Source organism: Ornithorhynchus anatinus, chromosome 2 (genome assembly GCF_004115215.2).
Source record: "Ornithorhynchus anatinus isolate Pmale09 chromosome 2, mOrnAna1.pri.v4, whole genome shotgun sequence".
NCBI lineage: Eukaryota > Metazoa > Chordata > Mammalia > Monotremata > Ornithorhynchidae > Ornithorhynchus > Ornithorhynchus anatinus.
The window spans coordinates 140182020-140195501 of record NC_041729.1 but is presented as its reverse complement, the minus strand read 5'-3'; the positions used below and the strand labels follow the sequence as shown (position 1 = coordinate 140195501).

At 57.7% G+C, this 13482-nt stretch overlaps 1 protein-coding gene across 1 annotated transcript; it reads left to right on the top strand.

The window, feature by feature from the left end:
* The first annotated feature begins 3425 nt into the window (after positions 1–3425).
* Positions 3426–12655, top strand: LAMTOR1 (late endosomal/lysosomal adaptor, MAPK and MTOR activator 1). Its single transcript, XM_029055491.1, has 5 exons — positions 3426–3533; positions 10440–10585; positions 11015–11092; positions 11774–11900; positions 12134–12655. The coding sequence occupies exons 1-5, from the start codon at positions 3492–3494 to the stop codon at positions 12224–12226; spliced, it is 486 nt and encodes a 161-aa protein (XP_028911324.1). The 5' UTR covers positions 3426–3491; the 3' UTR covers positions 12227–12655.
* The last annotated feature ends 827 nt before the right edge of the window (positions 12656–13482 follow it).

Below are 13482 nucleotides of genomic sequence, written 5' to 3'. Positions count from 1 at the left end.
GTTGGTATTTGTTAAGCGCTTACTGTGTGCAGAGTGCTGTTCTAAGCCCTGGGGTAAATAGAGGGGAATCAGGTTGTCCCACATGGGGCTCCCAGTCTTAATCCCCATTTGACAGATGAGGTAACTGAGGCCCAGAGAAGTGAAGTGACTTGCCCACAGTCCCACAGCTGACAAGTGGCAGAGTTGGGATTCGAACCCATGACCTCCGACTCCCAAGCCCGGGCTCTTTCCACTGAGCCACGCTGCTTCTCTCTAGAAGCCATTCTTATAGCAGCCTCCTTGCTGACCTTCCTTCCTCCTGTCTCTCCCCACTCCAGTCCATACTTCACTCGGCTGTCCGGATCATTTTTCTGCAAAAGCTTTCAGGCCGTGCTTCCCCACCCCTCAAGAAACTCCAGGCTTGTCCACCCACCTCTGCATCAAACAAAATTTCCTCTCCATTGGCTCTAAAGCTGTCCATCCCCTGGCCCCCTCCTACCTCACCTCCCTTCTCTCCTCCTCCAGTCCAGCCCAGCCCGCAGACTCCGCTCTTCTAATGCTGTCCTCCTCACTCTACCTTGATTGCTTCTGGTTTTGTTTTCCTGCCTGTCTCCCCCTTTTAGCCTGTGAGCCCGTCGTTGGGCAGGGATGGTCTCCATCTGTTGCCGAATTGTCCATTCCAAGCACATAGTAAGTGCGCTGCACACAGTAAGCGCTCAATAAATACGATGGAATGAATGAATGAATGCTTCTATCTCAGCGCTGACCTCTCGCCCACATCCTACTTCTGGCGATTAGACTGGGAGCCCGTCATTGGGCAGGGATGGTCTCTATCTGTTGCCGAATTGTTCATTCCAAGTGCTTAGGACAGTGCTCTGCACATAGTAAGCGCTCAATAAATATGATTGAATGAATGAATGACTGGCCCGCAACACCCTCCCTCATATCAGACGGATTAGTGTTCTCCCCCACTTCAAATCCTTGTTGAAGGCACATCTCCTCCAAGAAGCCTTCCCTGACTGAGCCCCCCTTTTTTCTTTTCCCACTCCTTTCTTGTGGCGCCCTGACTTGTTCCTCTCATTCATCCTCCCTCTCATCTCCACACCACACAGCGCTTGACACTGTCCTAAGCGCTGGGGTAGATACAGGGTAATCAGATTGTCCCACATGGGGTCCGCAGTCTTAATCCCCGTTTTACAGACGAGGGAACCGAGGCACAGAGAAGTGAAGTGATTTACCCAAAGTCACACGGCTAAGTGGCAGAGCCAGAATTAGAACCCACGACTTGTGACTACCAAGCCCGGGGTCTTTCCACTGAGCCATGCTGCTTCTCTAATGTCTATTTATTTACATGAATGTCTGTCTCCCCCTCCTAGACTGTGAGCTCGTTATGGGTGGGGAATGTGCCTTTTATTGTATTGTAGTCTCCCAAGCACGTAGTACAGTGCCTTGCACACAGTAAGCACTCAAATATGACAGTGAATGAATGTGAATAATGTCAAAGATCCATCCCTGCCCTCTAATAATGATAATGTGTGGTATTTGTTAAGCGCTTACCTTGTGCCAGGCCCTGTACTAAGTGGTGGGGTGGATACAGTCCAATTAGGTTGCACAAAGTCCCGTGTATCGGGCCTGTCCCGCCGTCGACCTCTGGCCCACGTCTTCCCGCTGCCCTGGAATGCCCTCCCTCCTCACCTCCACCAAACTCTCTTCCCCTCTTCAAAGCCCTACTCAGAGCGCACCTCCTCCAGGAGGCCTTCCCAGACTGAGCTTTCCCTTTCCCTCTGCCCCTTCCCTCCCCATTGCCTCGACTCCCTCCGCTCCACCCCCTTTTCCTTCCCACAGCAGTTGTGTATATTTGTATATACTATTTATTACTCCATTTTTTAATGATGTGTCTATTTCTATGATTCTATTTATCTATTTTGATGGTATTGATGCCTGTCTACATGTTTTGTTTTGCTGTCTCCCCCTTTCTAGACTGTGAGCCCGTTGTTGGGCAGGGATGGTCTTTATCTGTTGCCCAGTTGTCCATTCCAAGTGTAGTCCAGTGCTGTGCAGATAGTAAGCGCTCAATAAATACGATTGATTGAATGAATGAATGAAAATGTAAGGCCCCCTTGGGCAGGGCCCGTGTCTACCAGCCCTCGTATAGTGTTGAGAAGCGTGGAAGGAGCCTGGGCTGGGGAGTCAGAGGTCAGGGGTTCTAATCCCACCTCCGCCATTTATCATCAGCTGTGTGACTTTGGGCAACTCACTTCACTTCTCTGGGCCTCAGTGACCCCATCTGTCAAACAGGGATGAAGACCATGAGCCCCATGTGGGACAACCTGATGGCCTTGTATCTCCCCCAGCACTTAGAACAGTGCTCAGCACATAGGAAGGGCTTAACAAATCTGTTGCCAAATTGTACATTCTAAGCGCTTAGACTGTGAGCTCGTCGGGCCGGGATGGTCTCTCTCTGTTGCCCAATTGTCCATTCCAAGCGCTTAGGACAGTGCTCTGCACAGCGTAAATGCTCAATAAATGTGAAGGAATGAATGCACATGGTAAGAGCTCAATAAATGGGATTGAAGGAATGAATGCACATAGTAAGAGCTCAATAAATGCAATTGAAGGAGTGAATGCACATAGTATAAGAGCTCAATAAATGCGATTGAATGAACGAATGCACATAGTAGGAGCTCAATAAATACGATTTAATAACTGAATGCACACAGAGCTCAATAAATACGATTGAATGAATACACATAGTAAGAGCTCAATCAATGCGATTGAATGAACGAATGCACATAGTAGGAGCTCAAGAAATACGATTGAATGAACGAATGCACACGGTAGGAGCTCAAGAAATACGATTGAATGAACGAATGCACATGGTAGGAGCTCAAGAAATGCGACTGAATGAATTAATACACATAGTAGGAGCTCAAGAAATGCGATTGAATGAACGAATGCACACAGTAGGAGCTCAAGAAATACGATTGAATGAACGAATGCACATAGGAGCTCAAGCAATGCGATTGAATGAATGAACGCACATGGTAGGGGCTCAAGAAATACGACCGATGAATGAATGAATGAATGACTGAACGAGCCGCTTAGCCACATTATGACAAGCCCCCCGCCCGCCCTCCCTCCCTCAACGCGACCGACGGACGAGTCGAGAAGGGCAGGGGTCGGCCGGGCCCCCTCCTCGCTTTTGACGTCGGCGTCACCGGGCGCGGGACTCGAACCCGCGACCTCGGGGGTGGGGGGGGGGAGGGGCCGTCACGAGCGCGGGGCGCCGCCCTCCGTCACGTGAGCGGGCTCCCCTCCCCCCCCCCTCGGGCCCGGCGCGAGCGCTCCCGGGCCGCCCATTGGCCCGCGCCGGTCACGTGGAGGGGGAGGTGCCGCCGGGCGGGGTCACGTGAGGGGGGCGCGAGGGGGCGAGCGGGGGAGGAGGGGGGGGCGCGGGCCCGCCCGGGTCACGTGAGCGGAAGCGGGCCTCTCCCCCGGCCTCAGCCCCGGCCATGGGCTGCTGCTACAGCAGCGAGAATGAGGACTCCGACCAGGTCCGCCCGGCCCGGGGGAGGGGGGATGGGGAGGGGGCGGGCTGTGTGTGTGTGTGTGTGTGTGTGTGTGTGTGTGTGTGTGTGTGTGTGTGTGTGTGTTGGGGGGGGGGCTGGGCCTGCAGACGCCTTGGCCCTGGTGGGGGGAGGGGGGCCGGTCCTGCCACGCACTGAGCTAAGCGCTCGGCCTGGACGGGGACCAGCCCGACGGGGCCCCCCGTATTCATTGGCGCAATCGCATTTAATTATAATAATGATGATGTTGGTATTGGTTAAGCGCTTCCTACGTGCCGAGCGCTGTTCTCAGCGCTGCGGGAGAAACAGGGTCATCAGGTGGTCCCACGGGAGGCTCACAGTTAATCCCCCTTTTAACAATAATAATAATAATAATGTTGGTATTGGTTAGGCGCTTACTATGTGCCGAGCACTGTTCTCAGCGCTGCGGGAGAAACAGGGTCATCAGGTGGTCCCACGAGAGGCTCACAGTTAATCCCCCTTTTAACAATAATAATAATAATAATGTTGGTATTGGTTAGGCGCTTACTATGTGCCGAGCACTGTTCTAAGCGCTGGGGGAGACATAGGGGAATCCGGTTGACCCTCGTGGGGCTCACAGTCTTCATCCCCATTTTACAGATGAGGGAACTGAGGCACCGAGAAGTTAAGTGACTTGCCCACAGTCACACAGCTGACAAGTGGCCGAGCCGGGATTCGAACCCATGACCTCTGACTCCAAAGCCCGGGCTCTTTCCACTGAGCCACGCTGCTTCTCAATAATGATGATGTTGGTATTGGTTAAGCGCTTACTACGTGCAGAGCGCTGTTCTAAGCGCTGGGGGGAGAAACGGGGTCATCAGGTGGTCCCACGGGAGGCTCACAGTTAATCCCCATCTTAATAGTAATAATGATGTTAGTATTTGTTAATAATAATGTTGGTATTCGTTAAGCGCTTACAATGTGCAGAGCACTGTTCTAAGCGCTGGGGTAATAATGTTGGTGTTTGTTAAGCGCTTGCTTTGTGCCGGGCACTGTTCTAAGCGCTGGGGTACATACGGGGTCATCAGGTTGTCCCACGGGAGGCTCACAGTTAATCCCCATTTTAATAATAATAATGATGTTGGTATTGGTTAAGTGCTTGCTATGTGCAGAGCGCTGTTCTAAGCGCTGGGGTAAGTAATGTTGGTATTTGCTAAGCGCTTGCTATGTGCAGAGCACTGTTCGAAGCGCTGGGGAAGATACAGGCTACTCAGGTTGTCCCACATGAGGCTCACCGTTAATCCCCATTTGACAGATGAGGGAACTGAGGCCCAGAGAATTCATTCAATAGTATTCAATAGTATTTATTGAGCGCTTACTATGTGCAGAGCACTGTACTAAGCGCTTGGGATGAACAAGTCGGCAACAGATAGAGACAGTCCCTGCCGTTTGACGGGCTTACGGTCTAATCGGGGGAGACGGACAGACAAGAACGATGGCACTAAACAGCGTCAAGGGGAAGAACATCTCGTAAAAACCGATGGCAACTAAATAGAATCGAGGCGATGTATAATTCATTAACAAAATAAATAGGGTAACGAAAATATATACAGTCGAGCGGACGAGTACGGTGCTGTGGGGATGGGAAGGGAGAGGTGGAGGAGCAGAGGGAAAAGGGGAAAATGAGGCTTTAGCTGCGGAGAGGTAAAGGGGGGATGGCAGAGGGAGTAGAGGGGGAAGAGGAGCTCAGTCTGGGAAGGCCTCTTGGAGGAAGTGATTTTTAAGTAAGGTTTTGAAGAGGGAAAGAGAATCGGTTTGGCGGAGGTGAGGAGGGAGGGCGTTCCAGGACCGCGGGAGGACATGACCCAGGGGTCGACGGCGGGATAGGCGAGACCGAGGGACGGCGAGGAGGTGGGCGGCAGAGGAGCGGAGCGTGCGGGGTGGGCGGTAGAAAGAGAGAAGGGAGGAGAGGTAGGAAGGGGCAAGGTGATGGAGAGCCTTGAAGCCTAGAGTGAGGAGTTTTTGTTTGGAGCGGAGGTCGATAGGCAACCACTGGAGTTGTTTAAGAAGGGGAGTGACATGCCCAGATCCTTTCTGCAGGAAGATGAGCCGGGCAGCGGAGTGAAGAATAGACCGGAGCGGGGCGAGAGAGGAGGAAGGGAGGTCAGAGAGAAGGCTGACACAGTAGTCTAGCCGGGATATAACGAGAGCCCGTAATAGTAAGGTAGCCGTTTGGGTGAAGAGGAAAGGGCGGATCTTGGCGATATTGTAGAGGTGAAACCGGCAGGTCTCGGTAACGGATAGGATGTGTGGGGTGAACGAGAGGGACGAGTCAAGGATGACACCGAGATTGCGGGCCTGCGGGACGGGAAGGATGGTCGTGCCATCCACGGTGATGGAGAAGTCTGGGAGCGGACCGGGCTTGGGAGGGAAGATGAGGAGCTCAGTCTCGCTCATGTTGAGTTTTAGGTGGCGGGCCGACATCCAGGTGGAGACGTCCCGGAGGCGGGAGGAGATGCGAGCCTGAAGGGAGGGGGAGAGGACAGGGGCGGAGATGTAGATCTGCGTGTCATCTGCGTAGAGATGGTAGTCAAAGCCGTGAGAGCGGATGAGTTCACCGAGGGAGTGAGTGTAAATGGAGAACAGAGAAGTGACTTGCCCACAGTCACACAGCTGACAAGTGGCAGAACCGGGACTCAAACCCATGACCTCCGACTCCAGATCCGACTCCAACCTGACCAGGAAGTCAGGTTGTCCCACATGAGGCTCACAGTTAATCCCCATTTGACAGATGAGGGAACTGAGGCTCAGAGTAGTGAAATGATTTGCCCACAGTTAGCTGGCAAGTGGCAGAGCCGGGATTCAAACCCATGACCTCCGACTCCCAAGCCCGGGTTCTTTCCATCCGGCCACGCTGCTTCTCTAAGCCCTTACTATGTGCGGAGCACTGTACTAGGCGCCTGGAATGGAAAATTGGGCAACAGATAGAGACATTCCCTGCCCGACGACGGGCTCACGGGCTAAAACGGGGAAGGAGACAGCAAAACAGAACAGAACAAAACCAAACAACCTATTGGCTGTAGTGTCTTTTCCAAGCAGTCCATACAGTGCCCTGCCCACAGTGAGGGCTCACTAAATAATAATAATTATGGTATTTGTTAAGCGCTTATTATGTGCCGAACACTGTTCTAAGCACTATGGGAGATACAAGGTCATCAGGTGGTCCCACGTGGGGCTCACAGTTTAATCCCCCTTTTACAGATGAGATAACGGACGCACCGAGGAGTTAAGAGACTTACCCAAGGTCACACAGCAGACAAGGGGCAGAGCCGGAATTAGAACCCACAGCCTCTGACTCCCAAGCCCAGGCTCTTTCCATTGAGCCACCCCGCTTTAATAATAATGTTGGTATTTGTTAAGTGCTTACTATGTGCCAAGCACTGTTCTAAGGGCTGGGGGGGGGGGGGGGATAGAAGGTAATCAGGTTGTCCCATGTGAGGCTCACAGTCTTCATCCCCATTTTATAGATGAGGTAAGTGAGGCCCAGAGAAGCTAAGTGACTTGCCCAGAGTCACACAGCTGACAGGTGGCGGAGTGGGATTAGAACCCGTGACCCCTGGCTCCGAAGCCCAGGCTCCTTCCATTTAAAATGCTTGTGCGGCGCACTGTACTAAGCGCCTGGGAGAGGACAGTCCAACCGAGTTGGTAGGCACGATCCCTGCCCTCAAACGAGCTTAGAGTGTAGGGGGGAGAAGGGCCTGGTGTAGGAAAGTGCCTTCCTGGGGGGTGAGGTGATGATGATATTGGTATTTAAGCGCTTACTATGTGCCGAGCACTGTTCTAAGCACTGGGGGAGATACAGGGTCATCAGGTTGTTCCACGTGAGGCGCACAGTCTTCATCCCCATTTTACAGATAATAATAATAATATTGGTATTTAAGTGCTTACTATGTGCCGAGCACTGCTCTAAGTGCTGGGGTAGATACAGGATAATCAGGTGGTCCCACGTGGGGCTCACAGTCTTCAACCCCATTTTCCAGATGAGGTCACTGAGGCACAGCGAAGTGAAGCGACTTGCCCAGGGGCACCCAGCAGACAGGTGGCGGAGCCGGGATTAGAACCCACGACCTCTGACTCCTAGACCCGGGCTCTTTCCACTGAGCCCCGCTGCTTCTCCGAGCCCCGCCCCCCGGGAGGACGGGACTGTAGTAGATCTGTAAAAGGGGGTGGGGGGGCGGGTCCGGGCCGGAAGGCTCTGGGAAACGTTGGGGCTAGTCAGACCCCCGGGGGAGGTCAGCCAGGCCCCGTGCGGTCGAAAATACCGTGGGCCGCGTCCCGCGGCTCAGACGTTCCCCGGGCTGGGATCTGCGACCCACCGGGGCCGCGAGTGAGAATTTCTCGCTCTTGGACCGTTGGAGTTGCCAACAGAGCTTCGGTTCGGCCTTAGTCCGGGCCCGCGGCCGGATCCCCGGTTCGGAGGGGCCCCGGGGACTGGGCTGGACACCCGCGTCTCAACTCCACGCTGGACGAAAGCCAGAAGGGAGCAGGAGGCTGGTCTCCGGTCTCTGATTGCTCCTTCTGTGGGGAAGATTTAGGCCGTTGGGCAGGGATTATCTCTGTCTGTTGCCGAATTGTCCTTTACAAGCGCTTAGTCCAGTGCTCTGCACATAGTAATAATAATAATGTTGGTATTTGTTAAGCGCTAACTATGTGCAGAGCACTGTTCTAAGCGCCGGGGTAGACACAGGGGAATCAGGTTGTCCCACGTGGGGCTCACAGTCCTAATCCCCATTTTACAGATGAGGGAACTGAGGCACAGAGAAGTTATGATTTGCCCAAGTCACACAGCTGACAAGTGGCAGAGCCGGGATTGTAGGCGCTCAGTAGATACGATTGAATGAATGAATGAACCCAGCTCTTGGCTTCGCGACCCTGGAGGAGCCGACAGCACTCTGGCCTTGGTACCACAGAGGTTGGGCCAGTCTGTACTAAGCACTGTATTAAACGCTTGGGTGGGGACGGTACAACAGAGTTGGCAGACATGATACCTGCCCTCAAGAGAGAGGCTCAGTGGAAAGAGCCCGGGCTTGGGAGTCAGAGGTCGCGGGTTCTAATCCCGGCTCCGCCACTTGTCAGCTGTGTGTCCTTGGGCGAGTCACTTCGCTTCTCTGGGCCTCGGTTCCCTCATCTGCAAAATGGGGGTGAAGACTGGGAGCCCCACCTTGTTGACCTTGATGACCTTGTATCTCCCCCAGCCTTAGAGCAGTGCTTGGCACATAGTAAGCGCTTAACAAATACCAACATTATCAGTATTATTATTAAAATGGGGATGAAGACCGGGAGCCCTACGCGGGACAGGGACCGTGTCCAACCCGATTTGCCGGTATCCACCCCATTGCTGAATACAGCGCCTGGCACATAGTAAGTGCTAGTAAGAGTGATAATAAGAATAAATGTCCTGGGAGTGACAGCTGGGGTGAGGACAGGGCAGGGGGGTTCTTGTTTAAGGCTAGCAGGGCATGGGGCGGGGAGGGGGGATGGAGCTGGTGACAGCAGAAGAGGAAGAGGAAGAAGCCACAGAAATGAGCAGGCAGAGGCTGGTGGTCCGGGGGGGAGGGAGGGGAGGGGGCAGTGGGGGGCTCTCAGCTGACGGGCCGTGGCTCTTTTCGGGAATCTGGAGCTGGGTGGGGTGAGGAGCCTTGGGAGACCTCTCCCCACTCCGATCCCAGCCCCCGCCTCCACCCCTGGTCTTCGTAATAGCAGTAATAATAATAGCGGTATGTGTTAAGCGCTCCCTATGTGCCAGGCACCGTACTAAGCGCTGGGCGGGCCGCAGGCAGGTTGGACGGGATCCCCGTCCCACCTGGGGCGCGCGGTCTTAATCCCCGTTTTCAGATGAGGTCACTGAGGCCCAGAGAAGAGACCGACCCAAGATCGACAGCAGCCAGTGGTGAAGCTGGGATTAGAGTCGGATTCCCAGGCCTGTGCTCTGTCCACGGGGCCACGCTGCTCCTTGGGTAGAGGCCAGGAGCAGCAGCCACTTGGGCTTCCCGCTCTCCTTTCCCTCTGACCCCTCTCCCTCTCCGGCCTGGCTCTGGGGTCCCAGTCCCCTCCCCTTGGCTCCAGTGGGAGAGGAGAGCAGAGGCGAGGCCACCAGAGGAGAGCTCAAGCCCTCCTGCCCGGCCTGGTGGCCGTCGGGTCATCCTTGTTGCCGTGCCTTTCCCCCCGGGGTGGGGCGGGGGGGCTCCCCAGAGTGGACGGACTGGTCCCCGGAGCCCTGGGATCTCCACCGACACCCCTCTCTGCAAACCTGTTTGGCCCCGAGGTGTCGGGAGCGCGGGGACCTCTCTCGAGTGGCCACGACAAAGAAAAATGTTTCCTATCCCCCAAATCCCACTTGTGGGTTCTTGTAGGGCGCAACCCCACACACGCATCCGCACAGCTACACCTAAAGACACCCCTCCCGCCCCTCAGCACCACCAGATAATCCCAAGCCCTCACTCCACGCCTTTCTCGGGTCTCTCTCCCTCCCGGCCGGATCTTTGCGTCCCATCTGGGTCTTCCTGCGGGTCAGTACTGTCCCTGCCCGGGGCCCCGCGGGAAGGCCGGGCCCGTCCTCCGTCCCCGGGGGCGGGGGCGGATCAGTTGTCTTTGCTCATGGAGGTTCCCAGCCCCTGGCACCCCACGGTGGTCTGTCCCCCCCGCCCCGGAGGGCTCGGGCCAGACACGGCGGCGACTGGTCGGAGTCCAGGCTGCGTGGCCTCAAGGCGTCTGAGAGTCCTCCCTCGGCTCTCCCTCTGAGGAAGTGGGGGATGGTGCTCGGGGGGCCGGGCCGGGCGGGGTCTTCCAGAGGTCTGGGGAGGTTTCCGCCCATCAGAACCGGCAGCAGGATGAGTGAGGTGCAAGCTGACCCTTCCTCCCCACCCCCGCCAGGAGCGTGAAGAGCGGAAGTTACTGCTGGACCCCAGCAGTCCCCCCACCAAGGCCCTGAACGGCACCGAGCCCAACTACCACAGCCTGCCCTCCGCCCGCACGGATGAACAAGCCCTCCTCTCTTCCATCCTGGCCAAGACCGCCAGGTGAGATGCCCCCTCGGGCCCCCGACGTTCGCCCGCCGGCCCCCATCGCCCTCTGCCTCGGGGGTCAGTGGACTGCCACCGGACGCTCCCCTCCTTGGGTCCCAGGATTGACCCGCGGAGGCTCGGCCACCTGCGAGGCCGAGGTGGGGCTGTGGGGAGGGGTGGGCAGAGGGCCCCGGGTATGTGCTCGGCCCAACGGGGGGTCGCTGGGAACTCTAGCCTTTATGCCAGTTGCACTGGGCATATGGGAGGGGACCGGCAAGGGGCAGGTTTCTGAGCTACAGAAGACCCAGAGGATGCAGGAAGGCTGGCAGTCGAGGCGGGCCGTAGTCCGCCGAAGCCCACGATCCTCCCGGTGCCGCCCGGGGACCCTTCAGCTCTAGAACCGACCTGTTTCTCCCCTTCTCCGCCCCCCACCCCGCCTCTCAGCAACATCATCGACGTGTCCGCCGCGGACTCACAGGGCATGGAGCCGCACGAGTACATGGACCGGGCGCGGCAGTACAGGTGAGGCCGGCGGGGCCGATCGGACGAGAGCGTTTATCGGGCCCCTGCCGCGTGCGGGGCACCGTACCCGGCTTGGCCGAGGACGCCGGAAGCGGCAGACTTGTTCCTGCGCCGCCGCGGAGGCTTACGATCCAGTGGGGGAGACGGGCGGACATTCGTTATCTGCCGATCGAGCGGGAACAGGAGGAAAGATGAGGAATTCAACAGGTGGCGATAGGAGCAGCCCCAGAGCCCCACGCTTGTCGGGGGCAGGCGCTGAAGTTGGGGGTTCTTGGCGGCGGCCCGTTTTGGGGGGACACCGTGTCCGGGCTCCGCTGGGCCTACAGGGAGTGGGACTCCTTGGAAGCCCAGGGGTAAGAGGCGGGTAACGTCCCGATACCCCGTCTCCCCCTCTAGGCTGTAAACTCGCTGTGGGAGGGGAATGTATATATTTTGTTACATCGTACGCTCCCAAACGCTCAGTACAGTGCTCTGCACACACTAAGCGCTCAATAAATGTGATGGACTGGGGTATTTCTGATGGGAGAGGAGATGGCCTCCGAAGTCCAAGGCCCCCGGGACCTGAGCCAGAATCCTGGGCCTCGGGACCGTGGCGGGGGTGGAGGGGCCGCAGGTCTTTGTGTGGGCCCCTATGCCCAGGATCTTACCCTGAATCTCTTTGTCACCCTCCGCCCATCCCAGCACTCGCCTGGCAGTGCTGAGCAGCAGCCTGACTCACTGGAAGAAGCTCCCCCCGCTGCCGTCCCTCACCAACCAGCCCCACCAAGTGCTCGCCAGTGACCCGGTGCCCTTTGCCGATCTGCAGCAGGTGAGACGCCTCCCCCCCCCACCGCCCCGTCCGCTCGCCACACGAGCCCCGCCCCGCTCGGTGGCCACGGCCGGGCCCCGGCAGCCGGCGGGGACACCCGGGACCGCGGGCCGTCCCCTCCCCTCCCGCACGGCAGGCCCCCGCACGCTCCGTGACGCTTGCGAGGTGGTGGGGAGGCGGAGCCTGGCTGCCATCCATTTCCCTTCCTCACCCCCGCTCTGTCTTCCCCGCAGGTTTCCAGGATAGCCGCCTACGCCTACAGTGCACTTTCCCAGATCCGAGTCGACGCGAAAGAGGAGCTGGTTGTACAGTTTGGAATCCCATGAGGAATCGCCCCCGCCTCGGCCCCAGAGCCGCCCTCCTCCCCCCAGCTCCCTCCCTCCCTTCCCCGCTGCAGAGCTTGTACAGAAAGAAACCTTATTTACTACTAATCCCCGGGAGCGAGCGCGGATGAGCCGGGCGTGACCTGACCCGGGCTGCCCCGGCCCATAGGACGGGCCCCGGTGGGCTGCGGTGTCAGGGTCTCGGGAGGCCGGTGGTGGCCTTTCGTTACCTCGGGGGAGGGGGGGGAGGGTGCAGGAGGCCCGTGGTGACTTTGAACGGGTGAGTGGGTCCGCCCCCGGCCGGGCAGGGCGGGGAGCGGGGGAGCCGGAACCGGCTACGTGTATCTCTCGCCCCCCGGACTCTCCCCCGGCGGCCCCCTTTTATTTTCACTGTGGTTCGCCACCTTCGATAAAGACACGTATGTACCGTGACCGATGCCGTCCCTCTGTCTCGGGACCGGAGCGAACGCCTCACTGACGGGGGGTGAGGGGCGGTCCGGGGTGGAAGGGGCAGGCCGGAGCCCGGTGGGGGGGCAACAGACACAGTGGGAGCCCTTGGTGGCCGACCCCGAGAGGGCTCTGCGATTGGGTACCCTCTCCCCTTCCCTCCCTGGCTCCCTCGGAGGCGTCCCTTCGAAGAGGTGGCCCCCGTCCTCCCCTTCACCTCTCCCCTCGGCCCCGTCGCAGGGGACTGCCTCGACTTGGGAGCGGGGCGCTCGGGATGGCGGAAGGCCGGGGGGGGCGGCGGGGGACGGGGGACTCGGCTTGTGGCAGGGCAAGGGCAGGCCCCGGTGGACCCCAGTCTGACCAGTCGACTCCGTCCTGGGCCGGGCGGCCCCATGGCGCGGGGGAAGCGCCCGGTGACCAAGCACCTCGATGAGGAGTAGCACGGCTTAGCGGAAAGAGCCCGGGTTCGGGAGTCGGAGGTCGTGGGTTCCAATCCCGGCTCCGCCGCCTGTCAGCTCTGCGACTTTGGGCAAGTCACTTGGCTTCTCTGGGCCTCAGTTACCTCATCTGTAAAATGGGGATTAAGACTGTGAGCCCCACGTGGGACAACCTACCCCAGTGCTTAGAACAGCAAGTAATAAATGCTTAACGATACCACTATCATTACCAGGTGGAAAGCAGGGCCGGTCCAGCAAAGGGAGGGAAGGAGGGGACAGGAATGGTAACGGATTAATTAACCGGCTGTCACCTAAGCTGCTCTCCCCCAACCTGAGAGCGGGGCACCTCACGGCTTCTGGGGCTAGCTTGGGGAC